Source organism: Eulemur rufifrons, chromosome 29 (assembly GCF_041146395.1).
Source record: "Eulemur rufifrons isolate Redbay chromosome 29, OSU_ERuf_1, whole genome shotgun sequence".
NCBI classification, from domain to species: Eukaryota; Metazoa; Chordata; class Mammalia; order Primates; family Lemuridae; genus Eulemur; species Eulemur rufifrons.
The window spans coordinates 66610054-66628662 of NC_091011.1; the positions used below are offsets into that span (position 1 = coordinate 66610054).

Sequence of the window (18609 nt, forward strand, 5' to 3'; positions counted from 1 at the left end):
ATGGCTTGACTTGTTAAATTGGCTCTGGTTAGGCCAATGAATGAATGGTCAGCCAACCAGGTAAATGTTACCTTCTCCATGGGATATTAATCCATACTGTTTGTTACCTTTTCCATTTTTGTTCTCTAAGGCATAAATGAGCTATAGTGAGAATGAAGTGCATCAATATAGGCACAACAACAAAAACAGGATCTATCCACAAAGAAGTCTGAAAATCTCACTATGATAAGACCAAGGGATTTATACAGCTTCTGTTCTAGGTAAAGATATGCTGATGACCAGAATAAAGACAGAAATATTAAGATTAATCTGGTAATTTTATTTAATATTTACCATTCAGCAGCAACCAACATGAACATCTGAGCTAACAGAATCTCTTGAAATGATCTGCTATGTAGCTGCTTCAGAAATACACGCACATGATAAATTCAACTGCTCACTGCCAAAAATTTTTTTTAAAAAAATGGCTTCCAGAGCAAATAACACTGATTTATACTGTGCCCAAGCACTAGTCAACAAATCTATTAAATTACACAGGAAAAGGAAATCAAAGAAACTTTGTTATCTTATGCATGTCATCTTATTTAAATGGAAGGTTTTACTTCTTTAAAGCAACAGAAAATGGAGCTTTATATATGTGTGTGTGTATATATATGTGAATGTGATTACAAACATAAAGTGTTATCATCAAAAGCAAAAGCTAGTTCAAAAAATTTCTGACTGCAAAACTTGCAAGATACAAAGCTAAAATGCATATGTTCCTTTTCTCAATTATGAACACTTTCACTAAACATAAATATTTAACATATATTAATTTTTCCAACATTCAAAATTGTAAAGTCAATATGGCAGAATTATTGTTAAAAGCACATATGTACAAATATTCTTTTTCCATACATAAAGTATTTGGCATAATTATAACAATCATACTGCATCCACAACTGTTTGCTTTAATTTTTACTTTTTTTTACACATAATGGTATCTCTTATTAAAATTAACCAGTTATATACAAAAATACTTGAACATTTATTATAGAAAACCTCTATAACCAGCCTCAACAGCGTATACCTGCTGAATGGTTTCATTAAGAGAATATAAAAAAGTGGTCACTGCCTTCCAGGTAAGCTATCAACAAAACAAATACGGTTAAACTAAAATGAACTTCCCAACAAAAGAGGGAAAATATTTAACAGTATGATTTAAAATACAGTTCACATCTATTGTCAATTGAGTGTTATAAACAGTCAGTAAAAGAAAAAACAAAGATACAAAATACATTACTACATACAAGGTGCTCTTTTCACACTCCTACAACTGTGGCATTAGCATCCCTATCTAGATCTAAGATGCTAAGTTGCAGTACTCAAGCTAGAGCAGTCTACGGCCATCCTCCTTCAACCAAAGGACAACAGGTCAGCTAAGAAGACAAGCTCCACTGGTAAGAATGGAGAATTGTGAGGAATTTTTTATTTTGTGCAGAATTGAAAGCTAATGCCCTTGCCTTTTGTAAGTCTTTCTGCCATTTAATCATGCTAATATATTTTCACCAAGGTTTTTACTTCATTTACACTATTGATTTAATACTGTCCTGTATCGATTCCTGAATTCTTGCTAATGGGACACAGTAATTTGTGCCTGTTTAACACTGGAACATCTGCTCTTCTTCAATGACAAATTTTATATAGGAAGCTATCAAGTAAGGAAGCACAAAATTCAAGTAAACATTTCTCCTGGAGTCTCTTGCTTAATCTAGCTGATTGGAACTCTGAAAGCAAATTGCACCTTGAAAAGAAATACAGTAGATACCATGGTGCCAGGGTAGTAAAGGATTTAGCAACCAATTCACAAAGCAGAATTTTAAGAATGTAGACAGCTGTCAAACAGCAAAAGCAACCTTATATAAGTACTTTGCTTCAAGAACAAAACAACTTCAGTCCCAATCCCTTGCAACCCCGTAAGTATATATATTGTCTTACTAGCCTGCTTTAACCTTTAATTCTGATGATCTTCATTGATCATGCTGCTCAGGGCCAGAAACCTCGCCTTATTTACATTAAGTCTTCTAAAGTAAGGACCATTGTGTTAGGATGTGCATTGACTTAATAAGCTTTCTCGGAGTATCAAGTATTCAGTAAAAAGTATACAACATTACCACGCATTGCATTGTTTGACAACATTGTATTGGTTTTAAGATTAAACTATGTAAAAAAAAGTGAACATAAAAAGGTACAAAAGGAGTCTTTATCACTATTTACCACTTTCAAGTGAGAAACGTTTTAATGAAATTCAGCCATACTTCATTTAACAGCTGGCCTTCTAGATCAGTAACTTTTTAATATTGTGCAACATTATATTAATAAGCAAGTTTTAATTCCATTCATTGAAAGAAAGATCTGAGTAAGTTATTAAAGTGCCTACACTAAATGTCTTCTCATCATATTTTGTAAACGGGCAAAGAAGTCGTCACAGGTACATAGAAAAGTGACTTATAACTGAGACACCTTCCTGGGCAGGGGCCTCGGCCGCGGGCCGGGGTCAGTCCTCCGGGTCCCGTTCTCCAGGTGGCCGGGTCGCGCCGCCAGGGGCTTGGGGGGCAAGGCGGGTGGCTCGGCGGCCACGGGAATGGAGAGGCTGTGAGGTAGCGGGACGGGGCGCCGCAGAGTCCGCTCGTACACGCTGTAGGGGGGTGGCGTCTTGCTCTCCTTGCGCACCGGCTCCTCCGGCCCGCCGCAGCTGGGCCCCGACCCCGGCGCCGACTGTTCGTTCACCTGATTTTCGAAGCCTGAGGTTTCCGACGTGCTACACCGGCTGAGAGAAGAAATGCCACTGCTGTAGCTGCCCGACAAGACGGGGGAGTTGGAGATCAGTCCTGGCGAGTGGTACTCCACCGGGGACGGGGTGAAGGACTGCACGGAGCCCTGCTGCCACGGAACAGGGAAGGGACAGACGGCAGCGTCAGCAACGGCGAGATGGGCCGCACGGTGCCCCTCCCCACAAATCCACACGGGGAAGCCCTAGCCCCAGCACCCCAGAACATGGCTGTGTTTGGAGACAGACCCTTTACAGGGCTGAGTAAGTTCAAATGAGGCCCTTGGGGTGGGCCCTAATCCAATATGACTAGTGTCCTTATAAGAAAAGGAATTTGGGCCGGGCGCGGTGGCTCACGCCTGTAATCCTAGCACTCTGGGAGGCCGAGGTGGGCGGATCGTTTGAGCTCAGGAGTTCGAGACCAGCCTGAGCAAGAGCGAGACCCCATCTCTACTAAAAATAGAAAGAAATTATATAGACAGGTAAAAATATATATATAGAAAAAAAATTAGCCGGGCATGGTGGTGCATGCCTGTAGTCCCAGCTACTCGGGAGGCTGAGACAGGAGGATCGCTTGAGCTCAGGAGTTTGAGGTTGCTGTGAGCTAGGCTAACGCCACGGCACTCACTCTAGCCTGGGCAACAGAGTGAGACTCTGTCTCAAAAAAAAAAAAAAAAAAAAAAGGAATTTGGACACAGGGGATACCAGGAATGTGGGCACACAGAGAAAAAGACCCGGTGAGAAACCAAGCCCGCGACACCTTGATTTTGAACATCTAGCTTCCAGAACTGGGAGAAAATTAATTTTTGTTGTTAAAGCCACCCAATGTGTGGTGTTTTGTGAGGGCAGCCCGAGCAGACTAATACAAACACCCAGACTCAAATTTGAGCGTTGTCATTGGTAGCACTAAAATACACAACAGACCTGTATCTGCCAGGCCCACCGGTAACTGCATTCAGCTCGCTGCCCCCTTTATGCCTTATCATTGTCAGATAGAGGATAAAAGTAATCAACAAGAGAATTCGGAGGCATGCAACTAGTCCTGCAGTTTGAAAGAGAGGGAACTGGTGAGAGGAGCTTTGGGGGTGCTATTTCACTTTCCTAGCTCAGCAGGGCATGAGCTCAGAGCTGCAGGGCAGGATGCAGGGCAGCTGTGGACATCTGGGTGGGACACTCCCCCCGCCGCTGCTGCAGACCCCTGAGCTGAAGCTGCAAGCTGGCAGCCCTTGGGCAATGGCCTGAGATGTGAGCTGTTTCATCTGCAGTGAAAACCTGATTCAGTTCCTAATTTGTAAGAACAGGAAAATTTCACATAAAACTCCAGATATCTCACAATTTCAGAACCAGAAGTTCTGACAACAATGGCACACATTCTCTTAACAGAGATAATCTTTTGAAGCCGAGTGGGGGCTGTCTCCTTTGGACGGGGCATGAATTCTTCAGCGGACCACAGTTCCTGCCTGTCCACATGTTTCCACCCAACCTCCTTCACTCATTCATGTCAGCTCTCTGACCATCTGGCATCTGAATTGTTGTTTTCCCCACTGGGATCCTGAAGAAAATGAGTCCTAAAGAGATGCTCTGTGAAAACAGGGTTCCGCTGGGAAATGCTGCATACTACCTAGTGTACATTCAAAGCATACTGGCATGTTGAAGTCTTGCAATAAAGAAACCTAAATAACTTTGTTCAGCCCAGTGTTTTCTAAATTATTTGACCACAGACCATTTTTTCACTTATCACTAGAAAACTAATGTTCTACAGAACACACTTTGAGAAATGCTGGCCTACTCTACCTTTGCTGTGGTCTCTCTTTTTAAATAAAATAATGCTAGTAGACACAAATCCTTTCATTTAATAGGAGCCTAAAATTAAGCAAGGCCAATTAAGAGACCCCAATTCACTGCTGTCTTCATTAAAAATTAGACTTGAAATTCAAAATATGGCAGTTCAGCTTAGTCTTCTCTGTAGAGTTAAACCTATCATTTACTTGCTGAAAAAAAACCCCACTAAATTCTCAGTTAAAGTAGCACACTGCAAAGCTAGTATAAAAACCCAGTAGCAGTATGCCCCCTAACGTAACTCAGAAGTTATAACACAAATGTTCGATCTATTTTCTCTTCCTTAGAACTCCATTTGTAAAGACATGGCTTCAGGTTGCATATGGCCAGTGAAAATATAAGCAGGTCTGCAGAGAGATAGCATACACCAGCTTGCAAACGAGGGCTATTTGGTAGCGACTCAAACATTTTCCGCCTCTGGGTTTTTTTTTTATGGTTAAAGAATTAATCTCTAAGACTTATGATTGTCTATTACTACTCTGTAAGATCAAGTCTAAAAACACAGATGATAATTCCATAGCAACATGTGGGAGCTCTTTGTAAGTGTAAATGTCAAGGTGTGCAAAAGCCACGCTGCTTTCCTTCCCATCACATCAAGATGACAGGCGATGGCTTCTAGAGCGAATGCTGTCACATGCAGTTTCTGGTAACAGCTGCATTGCAGATGACAACAAAACTAGCAAATAATTTGTACTTACCAGCAAATTTCTGCATCAGAAATTTAGGCAACGCAAATGAAGCTGCATTTCTTTGAGATTCTTCTCCATTATTTTTGCTTTTGTTTTCCAATTTCTCAATTTCTATCAGCAAATATCGTTAGCATCACTGATGCAACGGATCACAACCTGCCCCTGTGTGTTTGTAGAGGCTAATTTATCTTTTTCACATTAGCTAGAACTATCTCATCAACAAAAAGGACATAGTGCGTGGAAATCCGAACTCACTCAGGCACAAAATCATGCTTTCGACATTCACTTCAACCTCATATTTTCCTCTGGGGCAGCAGCTCTGAACACCAACCACTCACATGTACTGACAATCCCTGCAGCCAGTCTGATTCAATTTGGGTAGAGACTAAATATTATTCTTTATCTTCATGAGGGATTTTGTGTGTTTAGAGGTATTAAACAGACTATGTCTACATACCAATTCAAATGTCTGACCTGTAAAGCTTTCTAGTTTGTTCCCCAGAATTTTTTTTTTTATCCATTTCACTGCCTTGTTTTTCATGATCAAGGATGTATTTCTAATGTAAATGAGATCCTTGGTATAAAATATTAAAAGGTAGAAAGTTAGGATTAGCTTTGTCATAATGGGTGAGGCTGATGATACAGGCAAAAAGACATGGGAGAATATTTTGTAGATCTTGATTTTTGATGTTTTTCAATCTAAGTGCATATGTGTGTATGTATGTGTGTGTGTTATTTCATGTGCCTTAAACTAAAAGACTAGGCTGAAATGTCCTAAGAGGTACATTGGGACCACATATCCTTCCTCATTCAGTATATGCACCGACTCTAGTTTGTAAGGTCTCATCGCTACCATTTGGAGAATGAGGCTAATAATCTGAAAACAAATGCTGCATTCCTGGTGGAGGCTCCCCAAGGGTATAGGCCAGTGTTGCTTTCTTACCCATCTTCCCCCATCCCTTCTTTATATGTTCTTTACTTTGTACAAATGAAAACACCTCTTGATGTACTTGGGATGGGTCTTAGACAAAAAAAGGAACCTGGGCCAGTCTCTGGCCTCAGTCCAGAGAAGGGGCTGTACCTTCATTGGAGATCGCCCAGCAGGTGAGGGGGATACTGATGTCGTGTGTCTTGCTGGTGAAGCTGTAAATGGAGAGAGAGAGAAGATTTCAACTAAGAAAAACCAGATTGTTGACTATGTGCAAATGCCCTCTGTGTTACAAACTCAGACAGATGATCCAGTGCACAAAGATCTCCTAAGCAGGGGGGGGTGGGGGAATGGGTAGGGGCAGGGGAGAAACTGAAGGATGCCTGTCCAAAACAGGTTCCTCACAAAGATGGCATTACCAAGTCGTGGGATGATTAGTAAAAAGCTATCAGGGCATACACAATGATTTGACCAAAATGACAGGGCCCTCAACTGGTCCAATGTCTTTCCATTTCCCCAAAGTCCAGATGCTTCTCCACTGCTTGATCTCTCTATATGATAAGGTGCGAGGTGCTAGGGAGTAGTCCTTGGGGAACAGCTGCTGCTGTTGGCCTGAGCAGCAATGGAAAGACCAAGGCCACCTGGGCAGCTTAGAATAGGTCCATGGGAATATATTTAATCAGCCCCCGCCTTCCACACTTTTAATACTACCAAAACAGATAGAAAACCCTTGACCATGGCCATACAAGAGGTGTGCGGTTTTCCATTTCTCCCCCTAATGCCTCTACTCAGGTCTTCCCTTTGTCCCCTGGTGGTGATACTCTATGGATTTCATCATCATGGCAAAGAAGAGCCATCGCTTTCTTCCCCCACTAGATTTCCAAGTCCTACATCGGGGACGCAGCATGTGTCACGGCACTGCTCCCTGTGTGCGTGTGTGGGTCAGTGTACAGCAGGAGCTGGCCATGCCACAGCCAACAGGGAAGGCACATTTCCCAACTCCACACAGGCAGGTTTCAGTGCATCCAGGCTATCTTGCTCTGTGATTAGCTGCCACTCTCCCAGCTGTCAGAGTGAGGTTTGTAATTCATAAGAAAACTACAGAAAGGCTGAAAGGAAGAAAGACAGACAGTTACAGAGCCCCACAACAATAACCACAGATGGTGACATCAGGACAGACCATGAGAGCAATCAGTGCAGAAGGGATGGCAGCCCTGCCAGTTAACATGGGACAGGTAAGGTCACCTGCGTACTCTGGGTCCTAAGTGAGCAGGGAGAGTGGCCCGCTGTCACACCGCGGGCTGTGCAGCCTCCCTGTCGCACACATGCTGGGGCATGATGTCAGCGTGTGTCACATTCTAACTCCGGCATTAGTTCTCCTATCCTGCCAATTGTGGGTGCTGATTATGGATGAAAATCATGTGTGTAGAGAGAAACTGATCCTGATCAGGAACCGTATTTCTGCCATAACTGTGGCAAAAGTCAGAGTTTTCTGTTTCTTGAGACTTTTTTCCTCTTGACTCAGGTAGTCACTGACATCAACCACCATTGTGGCCCCAGCGCTCAGAGCACACTCGCAGAGATTCCTCTGGAAAGGCATTTTCCCAGAGACCCAAAATAGTCTCTTCAGTATCATTGTCTTGAGGTTTGAACTGGCCTAAGAACCTAACTACCATCAATTTTATTACTTAAAAAATGCTTTCAGGCTTCCAACTTTAGGGACACAACCAGGTTTAAGTTGGAGACTGCCTGAATATATATACGTAGAATACGTCGTGAATGAAATATAAACAATTTGGCTGATATGTGTTAGTCTTCCATGGTCACACTGATATACTAATGTAGCTTAAAGTTATTTCTTGTTCTGTTTAAAGATCTCACATGTCTTTCAAAAATCATTGTTGACTTGACTTTTAGCTTTGACAAGTATAGAACAAATTGGGTAGCATTTAATTTATTTTAAAAAGAGGTGAAGAAGGGTGAGATGCTACAATATGGCAAATGAAACATGACTAATCAATGCAGAAAAGTCCATGAAAGAAATAGTGTCATATTTTCTGTTGTACTTTTTTTTTTTTTTTTTAAAGAGACAAGGTCTCACTCTATTGCCCAGGCTAGAGTATAGTGGTATGATCATAGCTAACTGCAGCCTCGAACTCTTGGGCTCAAGTGATCCTCCTGCCTTAGCTTCCCAAGTAGCTAGGACTACAGGTGCATGCCACCATGCCTGGATAATTTAAAAAAAAATTTTTTTTTTTTGTAGAGAGGGGGTCTTGCTATATTGTCCAGGCTGGTCTTGAACTCCTGGCGTCAAGTGATTCTCCCACCTTGGCTTCCCAAAATGCTGGGATTACAGGCATGAACCATTGTGCCTGGCTATTTTCTCTTGTTTTTAGGCTAGTTGTATTTGAAAGCTTCACATCTACTCTAGACATATGTAAGCGCTGAAAAGATTCTCTTTCATCACTGGAATAAGCAAAGAGTAAAGTAGGGCAGGCCCCTCTTGAAAACTTAGTGTAGGTCACTAAGCGATGGCTTGCTCAGGATGAAATGGGCCTGTTATTGCTACAAATTTGTAAAGGAAGTTCTTAAGATCCATTTCTAGTGGTTCTCAAAATTTAGTGAGAAGGATCTCCTGAAATGTTTGGTAAAAATACAGATTCTAGGGCCTTACCCCAGAAATACTAAAATTCTGTTTCAGTAGGTCCGAGGTTAGGCCTGAGAATTTGCTTCTTCCACCACCACCCTAGGGAAACAGTCCCCTGAATCCACTCTTGGAGAAATACTGCCCTTGCATACAGTCCTCGCAAAGCAACAGATAAATGGGTGTGAGCTTAGTCTTCCCCACAAGCCTATCAAAGTCACTCTTAGTCAATTCCCATTTAGGGGCAACCTGAAACCTTGGTGTCAGTCCCGAATAAGATTGAAGGAAGTGGCAGAGTTAGCAGGGGTTGACAAGAAGGAGGTGGTTCAAAGCAAAGGGCAGAGAAAATGCCAGGGGCCTGGCAAGGTCAGGGTACCTCCCCAAATTCTGAGAATGGTACCTTGGAGGAGAATGCCCCACAAAATCTGTCTGAGGGGTTTATTAGAAACGGACCATCGTTTGACCCCAGGAAACAGAAGTTCAGGAAAGAGCAAGGACACTGTAAAGGAATTACAAAGCTACTAAGCTTTTTACCTCAGAAACCAAATGCCTACCTTTCTCTGAGGAGTTCAGGACAAGTTGGAGTAGTCAGTAAAAGTTATTTTATAAAAGTGATTATTCAAATGCTTCAAATACCCACCAGTCTGTGTGGGTCTTGGAGGGACAGGGGGAGAGATAAGTTTCCCACTATCCGACATGTTCTTGGCTTCCTTCCCACTGTCCAGGCTCCAGCTGCTGGGAGTGGGATTCACAGCTGGAAGGGAATAACACAGCTAAACACACACAGTCCAGCTTTGCCCTTAGAATGCTTGAGATCTTAGAAGAAAGTCAGAATTATCCAGAATGAAAAAATCAGCTGGATTAAAAAGAAAAAAAAAAACAAAACAAAAAATCCCAAACAGAAAACCTCTTGAATATTAAACCTTTATGTAAATGGCTACCTTCCAGTGATAGTTGACATTTAATTGGGTGACAGCACATCTCTTTATTTCCCTCAAGTTGTCAGACAGAACTACAAATCTCTATAATGGAGTGTAGGAACTTGTTGAGAATTACAAGTGTGTTTAGAATGTGGGTAACAGATAGAAGACATGGTCACTAGACTATTTTAAAACTTGGTTTTTAGTGGAAATTTCTGGACAAGTGGTACCTAAAAAAGACAGAAGGCAATGGTATACTTATATTTCAATTATTTGGCAGAATTCTTAGGGAAGAACAGTCATGCCACATCATCTCGTTGACCAAGTCTTTGAAGAAAGAACTCCTGTTTCTGAAACCAATGGATTACACTGAAGTATATCCTAAAAAACTAAGTTGGAATACCGAAAGTATCGTTCTTATTTGTAATCTGTCTGCTCTATGCTTCAGCAAGATGCAGACATATGCAGCAACCCTGTTCGGAACCAGGGCAGCACACACGGTTTGTAAATAGCCGCAATGCAAATAGGTTTACAAGTCTTGGATTTCCAGCGGCTGACTCCCTGTGCAGACACTGCCATCTGATGGACACGTCAGGGATTGCAACATTTTACCACTTCCACTTTCATTTAATGGGATAGTGTCACCACTTTTAAAATCCGGGATGAGCAAAATACATCATTTCTAAATTCACTGATAAAGATTAACATTTGACTTGTAACATTAAAGCTGAATTCGTGTTTTAAAATAATTTTTGGCTAAGGCCTCACTCATTTCCATCTCCCAAGGAAGGTTTTAATGTTAATGTATCAGTGTAACCCAAATGACAATACAGTCTGGTTCTTAACGAGGGCAATTAAAGTACACTTTCCCAGCATTTGTCATTGGTGACTCTTGATTGACTGGCCTGGGAACCACTCCTACTTTTGAGGCTCGACCCTGGGAGAGGCAAGCGGGTGACTTGCTGCAAGCCCCTGCCCCCACCCCTGTAGCTGAGGAAGTCGCATCTAATCTGCTCTTCATCCTCTGCCGTGCTGCACAGGCTGATACTAATTGTCTACTTACTGCTATGCATAGGTTTGGTTCTCTTTTTTGTGTGACCTTGAGGCAGGGCACACTCCATTATGCACTGGATTGCAATTCTTAAATGGTATTTAATTGTACGAGAGCTGTATCTGAGTCACCACACACAACAGATGAACTGGCTGAATGAGCTCTGTGAGGGAGACAAAGGATGGGACCACAGAATCAATCTGGGAAGATGTTATTGTCATCATGCTGAATGAGGAGCCTAATTGGCAACTTCGTTCAAGAAGAGCAGACATTGCCTTGGTGACTCGAATGACAACAAAAAGCCATTAAACGGAGGCGTTCCTAACTTGCTCAGATTCTGCTGTTAGATCTTATAAGAGAAAAATTTTTGAAGAATGGATCATAAATGACTATCTTTCATTAATCCCCTAGTCCTGATCATCAAAGTTCGGGAGCCCTGCCTTCCACACAGACACATGGAAGACTGAGAAAATGAGGACAAAACAAACCCTTACACATCCCAGGGCTGACAAAGGGGCTGGCTTTTTACCCACCTTTCTCAGGTGCAGAAAGATTTGGGTCACTGCGTGGCAAGGCCCCATCTCCAATATGATTAAACAGCATCCTCTGGAAAGGTACAAGAGTCTATTTTTAGGATGCAATATACTGACACATGAGACCTTTCAGAATATGAGATGATGATCTTCTTAGTGAAACATTTTGTTCAAAATAATTTTATATGGTATGATGACCCTAGGAACAAAGAATTCAGTTATATTTAAGGAAGAAGGGGAGAAGAGTTTTAGGTTTTAAGAAAGAGAACACAGTGTTTGAAAAGTTTGTATTAATTTTAAATATCAATGATAAATAAATGTTCATAATAAAACATGGGATAAAAAATATTAATAGTAAATAGTAGCTGAACTATGGTGTTCTTTATAAATATAAGTGCTAGACTGGCAATATGACACACAAGTAAGCATTAAAGGAGAAAGGTCAAAAAATCATGACTGAATGGACTTTAACCCCTGCACATTTAAAATCCTCTATTATCGAATGTTCCCAACACAGTGAAATGATAAATGTTTGAGATGACGGATACGTTAATTACACTGATCTGATCGCTATACATTATATGTATCAAAATGTCACTATGTACCCCATAAATATGTACAATTATTTTATGTCAATTTTAAAAAATAAAATATTTTTCAAATCCTATATTAGGCAAAAAACATATGACATGGTCAATATTCTACAATTTTTAACCTACAAAAATGCCAGTTTTACATGGTTCTACTGCACATATTAAAAGAAAAAGTGCCAAGTCCTTAAAAGTAGGTGTGCTATAGCAATGTGTATTATTGAAATTCTGGCAACGCATACACACTGCTTCCGATTTTACCAGAAGCAGAAAACTCGGGAGGCTAACCATGGAAGGCTTTCAGAGTTCACCATGCTGGCAACATGCTCTCCTGGAGCAGATGGAGAAACAGGGAAGTTCCCTCACAACTTCAAGTGACAAAGGGAAATAACACTGGTTAGCTGGTCCTGTCAAACACACGTGGATATAATTTCTGCAAGACACCAGTGTTGCACAGAGGAGGCGTCCCGGGACGCTCAGGAAGATCACACAATCAGCAAAGAGAAACCATTCAAGCCAAATCCCACTCGCTCTCATCCACTTCCAGATCCAGCTACAGCCATCTGTCAGGATGGTGTCGAAAGTCAGAGAAATTAGCTGAAGTAGAAATAACTATTTTTCTCTGCTCCTAAATTATTCCCAAGTAATCTGTCACACTCAAGGCTACACATAGATCTTCAACTTTGAAACCACCCTTCAAAGCCCTTGAATTGCCCGAGGGCCAAGCTCAAGCCCCGCTCTCACTCCTACTAACAGGGCTCACTTCAAAACCAAGTTCAGGCGGAGGGTGAGGGCCACGTTCCCTCACTCCTGTGAGGCGACAGGGAAAGCCCGAGGACTCAGCCGCTCTTCCCTCAATGAATTCAAGAATAGCAAAGGCAGACAGGAATGGCTCCTGCGCTCGTGTCCTCAGAAAGGAATCGGTGGCAGCTCTCTGCAACAGGTACAGGCAAAAGGAAAGGCTACGGGGCAGCAGCATGCTTCTCCTCAAGGCTCTTTTGCTAATGCAAGAAGCTCCCCTGGATTCCTGCTCCACACCTATACAAACACACACATGCAGACATTTCACTCACCCAAGCATCCCTTGACACGTTTAAGCAGCAGCAATGAAACACGGAGTCAGATCAAGGAGGGTAAAATTTCCTATTTCCCTCTCAGCTTTGCTGCTCAGGTGACAACCCATGTGTCCCTGTCAGGAACACGACTCATACGGAAATCCCTAACAAAGGACCGAGAAGAGAGGTGCACTCTTCCCCGGGCTGGACTGCTCTGACACTGCCCAGCTGGCTGCTTTTGGCAGCTCCAGTGTGTTCTGCAGAGACAGGTGAGCCATTAGACTTCTCCTCGTTTTCCAGTATCCCCATCCCGCCATGAGTACCTGGGAAGGCTCCACCGGTGTTGGGTAGATGGCACTGCACGGTCTCTCTCTCGGGGACAGGCAGGAGTTTTCTCTGGAATGTTTGTGTTTGTCAGACAACAAAGGAGAAGCTGGGAAGGGAAGGAGAGGAGGAATCATCAGCGTGGTGGCGGCGCTGGACCTGTCTGGAGGAGAGAACCTGAGCCTGCGGCAGCTGCCATAGTTTAGGAAACCGAAGCCCCAGTTCCTGGGGGCTGGAAGGTTCTCTGGGTACCATTAGTCTCCCCCGCACTCTGGCACTGACCTCTGGCACTTGATGGAGCAGAACTTGTCACATTAGGCGAAGCAGAGTGAGTAGAACTCAAGCTTGAGGTAGATGGGCTTGGCTGCAAATACACACGGAGCTGTTATCACACCCCAGTTAGAGGCTCCACACAACATTGACATATTCGAAAGAACATCAACATTTTTTTCACATTAGCAAAAAGAAAAAAAAACAAGAAAGAAAGAAAAGGGGAAAAAAAGCCATTTAGAAATATGGAAAAGACTTACTAACTCACATAAAGAGGCCTGTCTGAATTAGTCAAGAATCTGAGATTTTGATTACTGCCAAAGGAATGCATTTCTATTAGTTCCAGCTACGTACTGTGACTTCATACCGGTTAGCAGTGTGTTCCCTGACTATAGTATAAGCAGAAAGACTTCCAGCCTCAGGCACATAAATAGGTGAGTGCTTCTAAAAGGCATAGAATGCGCTCTCTAAATATCTTCAAAAATGTGTTCAAAGCACAAATTTGGAGGTATGTGTTATGTCCCCTTTCCAAAGATAGTGGTGAGGAAAATTTGAGCTTAGTCTTACTAAACTATCATAAATGCTGTATTAGCAGGTCTAAATAGAATGCTTTGTTGCAAGAGTTATACTGGCTCGATAATCCCTAAAAACTACATTTTTTTTTTACGTAAAAAAAAAAAAACCCTTTCATTGCAGAAATTTTCCAACATGTACATAAGGAGAGAGAATGTGATAAAGGACGCTCAAACTATGTCTTCTTAAATTAAAAAAGCCACTTAGAATGCTCAGAGGCAGCTAATAGGTGGTGACGTGCTCCGAGAGTCCTGGACTAAAGAAGCAACCGGCAACAACAGGTCTCGGAGCTGACCCAGCACGGCCCGAGCGTTTCCATCGCTTGCTCGTGTCTTCTTAGAACGATGGGGCAATTTTGAGAGAAACATCTTCGTAGACTCCAGAGAACAGTAAAGCAATAAGAGCGCTTCAAGGTCTGTCCTTATGTCAAGTCCTTGTCCTTAGGTCTGTCCATTAGCACAGCAGAATGAACAGAAACGCTCACGATTGAGACAGAAAAGGAATAAACACAACCAGACAAAAAGCTCATTAAGTACCTGCATGTTAAAGACTTCATCAGAGCTTTCTGATTGCCCTGTAATATTGCTTACTTCAGCAGAAGCTTGTGAGGACAGTGAGGAGGAAGAGTATCGGTTGACAGCTGGGTAACTTAATGGGCTGTTCAGGGAGTGGGAGGGGGGAGAGAAAAAATGGTCATTAGCTCAGTCTCCAAATTGCACTTCATCATATGCTGGAATGGTACAACACTAAAGGGGAAAAAAGTACATCCCATTTTGTTGTTTCCTGTTTGCCTCCATATAATCAAATGTTTGAGTTTATTTATTTCTCATGCTGTTGCTGTTTTAGCAGTGGCAGATGTCTGCAGCTGCCTCGCGGGTAAATTATTTCATTAAGAAATAGCGTATTTGACAAATTGTGCCATAAAGAATGAGGGAATCATTCCAGATCATCTTGTGGGAATGCCAAATTGTGAGATAATTTGGAATATGACTTACCTGCGTCTAGGAATTACCCTGGTACCATCTGGGCTCATGGAAGCAGGTGCTGAGTTTCTGCATACTCGAGGGCTGCCATTAGGAAAATGGACGGGACTGGCTTGTATACACGCAGAGAACTCCTAAAGACGTGGTAAAGCAAACATTTCCATATGGTAATGATATCAGCAAAATAACGCATGAGATATGTTAGCATCCTAGATATACATCCTCATTGTCATGAAATCTTTGTATTATTAAGCCTTCCCTCACTTTGCATTTTTGTTTTCATAAAAGGTAAGCGTGGCAAATAGCAGAAAAAGCAATTTTAATATTTGCGGGTTCCCTGTTAAAATGGTGCAGTTTGGTAGAAAAACCAAAAGATGTCACTGTTGGCTACCTCATCGTCCCTCTAAGCAGCAGCAAATGGTAATGGTCAGACTGCCCCACCGTGGACACTTGGTGTACGTACCTGAATGCCTAAGCTTGACTTCATTACAAAGAACTGGTCGACCAGCTTTTTGTGAAGGGGTCTCATATCTTGAGGTACGAACTTCTCGTGCACGGCCAAGCCAAATTCCAGAATCTGTGCCTGGATCACAACGCGAGGAGAAAACCCACGTCAATGACGACCTCTCACGAAGCGCCTGCTGTAGACCAAGCACTGGGCTATGCGTTTTGTTTGCATTATTGCTAATCCTCCGGATCTGACAGGATAGGATCAAGTGTCACGTTACAGGTGAGGAAACTGAGGATCAGAATTGTCTTGTGTAAAGATGAACGGGGATTTGAACTTGGATCTGATTTCAAAGACTTAATTTTCCTGCTACCCCAGGCATCTTTCCCGTGTATTTCAGATCTGTCATTACAGCCCTTCTTAACAGTTACGTCTGTGGGCAGGGGCTGCTCCCTGTCAGGAGGGCTGGGCATCCTCCCCTCGGCATCTCGTCTCTGGGTGGCGCCCTCTCCCCCACGTCACCCTCCTCTCCTCCATTGGGCTCTTCTGTGCTCATCCCTCCCTCCCACAGATTTTCAAAATCTGTCAGGCAGGAAGGAGAAAATGAACAGGAACTCTATCACAGTTGCTATGCTTCTTGCTTTTGTTTAAAAATAATATTTTTGCTCATGTATTATAATGCTACAATGGAGCAGGTCCTACTCTCACAGAAAGTTTTCCTGCTGTGAGGACCCAGAAAGAGATGAACATAAACATTCCGCTTTCCTTTGTTCAACCATCAAATGCTACTTTGATTTGAGTAGCGGCTGTCTTTCACATTGTAAAAACGCCCCCATGCTAAAGTGGTCAAAAGAATAAATTCCATAGGCTGAGAAGGAAACAAATCCCACATCACCACGAGGTCTTTTATCTTTGCAGCTTGTGAATATTCTTGGTTGAAAGCTCAGGTTAAACGGGACCGACCCTGGTGGGCTGGAGCCTCCAGCACCTTCCCTAAGGGACAGGGCCGTGGTAACCCCCACTGTGGATGTCCAGCCACTGCCAGAACGTTTGCATAAAGAGAAAAATACCCTGAAGTACGTATCAAGGACACTTTGAAAGTGGATGTCCGAGGCATCAAGGGAGAGGCTGGCATCTGCGATGGGGAGGTGGAAGGGACACAGGACTTGAGCCTAAATGTAGGGACCACCAGTCTTCTCCATTTTAAACACTAGCTCTTAGGTGACCTCCCTTTTGTTGAGAGAATGTTACAAGTTGGGTTCTCTGGAAAGTAGACCCTGGCATGGAGATTAGGATGTTTACTAGGGATTATGTTGGGATCGCTGCCTGTGGGAGGGAGGGGCAGAAGCAGGACTTGACAAAAAAGCAATTGAGCTGCACAGCAGTCCTGTCAGCCTCTGCCAAACCCTGGGGACCTCTGGAGTGTCACTGGTCTGTCATAATTGTCCTGTGTTGGGCCCACAACAATATAGAAAGCCTAGCCCCCTGTGTTGGGCTAGGCTTTCTATAGTCTCCTCAGTCTTGGATGTGAGCCCTGGAGAAGGTAGTGACCTAGAGCTGAGGCGATTCCTGAAGGGCCTGACAGCTGCAGGTGTCTACTGAAGGCCACACTTGCAGCTGCTGAGGCAGCAGGTCCTTCCTGGCAGGGCCATCGGGGCACTGCGCCTCCGTGTCCACTGGACAGTTCATCTGCTACTTTGCAGAGGTCCAGGGAAGGATGGGGCCCTCTCTAGTCCAGTCCCCCCTTGTCAGTCTCACAAAGATGGTGTGACTTGCCCAAGGTCACAGGAGAAGTCACCTGTATGGCATGTCCTATGACAGAGATCTCATGCTTGCTAAGCCATGACTCTTCCCACAAGGTCCCAGGAACATAATCAGGTGGCACATGGAGGACATAAAGGTTCCCTGATTTTATATTTCCTGAAAGGCTTTTTGGCTCTGAGCTACATTTTAAAGAATTCAGTCAGAATACACCACACACAGTCCTGGGATGAAGCAAAGAGACAGTGCTCAGGTAAAACACAGATTTTTAAAAATCAATAAATGTTAACGTCATTCTATAACCCCAAGTACTGGATTACCTAAACTGCTCCCTTCTAGCACCTATGTCACACCCAGGGCCACACTGGGAACTTGGCTTATTCCCTGTTTCCTTGCAGGTCAACTTCAAGTAATTCCTCTCTCTTTTCCAGAAGCTATACCTGAACCTACTCCAGCCACGGCCTTCACCCATGGCCATCTCTCCCCACCCAGTATTAGGTTTTGTGGACTCAGCCAACAGATTATAAAATATAGACCAAAACCAGACACAACCTCATCATTTTCTAATCCAAGAGAGCATGTTTTATTTATTAATTTGGTATGATCAAGTGGGAAGAGATGCTTTTGTCACATTTTATCATACATATTCCACTGTCCATGCGAATAAAATGTCTTTATTTCCTATTTAACTCAGCCTTTCAACCATGTCTCCTACCTCGGAGGTTTTCAGACCATTTTCAGGCCAAGAGCTATCAGTATGGACACAGCAGGCAACAGATTACTCACTCTAGTTCTTCATACTTGTTGGTACCAAATAAATACAAATAAACTATGCTTCCTTGGAGTAGAAAGTGATGAGTTGTGTCTTGTTCTGTCCATATGATATAATCTATGGGCTTAGTCCGTAAAACATGATACTGTTTTGAAACGAAGTCTACTGAGTGCCCACTTCCTTCTTATAACATGTTAGTAAAAATATTGTTCATCCATGCGCTCACATTTTGAGTTGGCCTGAACTTACCTGCACACAAAATTTTGAGTGAAAAGTCACTATCAAGATTACAGTAAATATTAGGGAGAAAATGTTCAATGACTATTTAGGAAACTACATACAGTTATTTGTTACACAGGTTAAGTATCCCTAATCCAAAAATCCCAAATGCTCTATAATCCAAAACTTTTTGAGCACTAA

The 18609-nt window shown here is 42.8% G+C and overlaps 1 protein-coding gene across 3 annotated transcripts in view; it reads right to left on the reverse strand.

Annotated features, from left to right (window-relative positions):
* Window positions 1–298: 298 nt before the first annotated feature.
* The window catches only part of DOCK4 (dedicator of cytokinesis 4), a 413001-nt gene continuing 394690 nt past the window's right edge, over window positions 299–18609 (reverse strand). For 2 of the 3 annotated variants that reach the window (XM_069462529.1, XM_069462528.1), the window contains 9 exons: window positions 15672–15791; window positions 15221–15342; window positions 14762–14882; window positions 13665–13746; window positions 13382–13491; window positions 11414–11486; window positions 9550–9663; window positions 6419–6480; window positions 299–2919 (listed from right to left, as the gene is read on the reverse strand). In XM_069462529.1, coding sequence (XP_069318630.1) covers window positions 2488–2919; window positions 6419–6480; window positions 9550–9663; window positions 11414–11486; window positions 13382–13491; window positions 13665–13746; window positions 14762–14882; window positions 15221–15342; window positions 15672–15791 — 1236 coding nt within the window. In that variant the 3' untranslated portion in view covers window positions 299–2487. Of the gene's footprint in view, window positions 2923–6418; window positions 6481–9549; window positions 9664–11413; window positions 11487–13381; window positions 13492–13664; window positions 13747–14761; window positions 14883–15220; window positions 15343–15671; window positions 15792–18609 lie in introns of all 3 variants that reach the window. The other variant, XM_069462526.1, reaches the window with a different exon arrangement.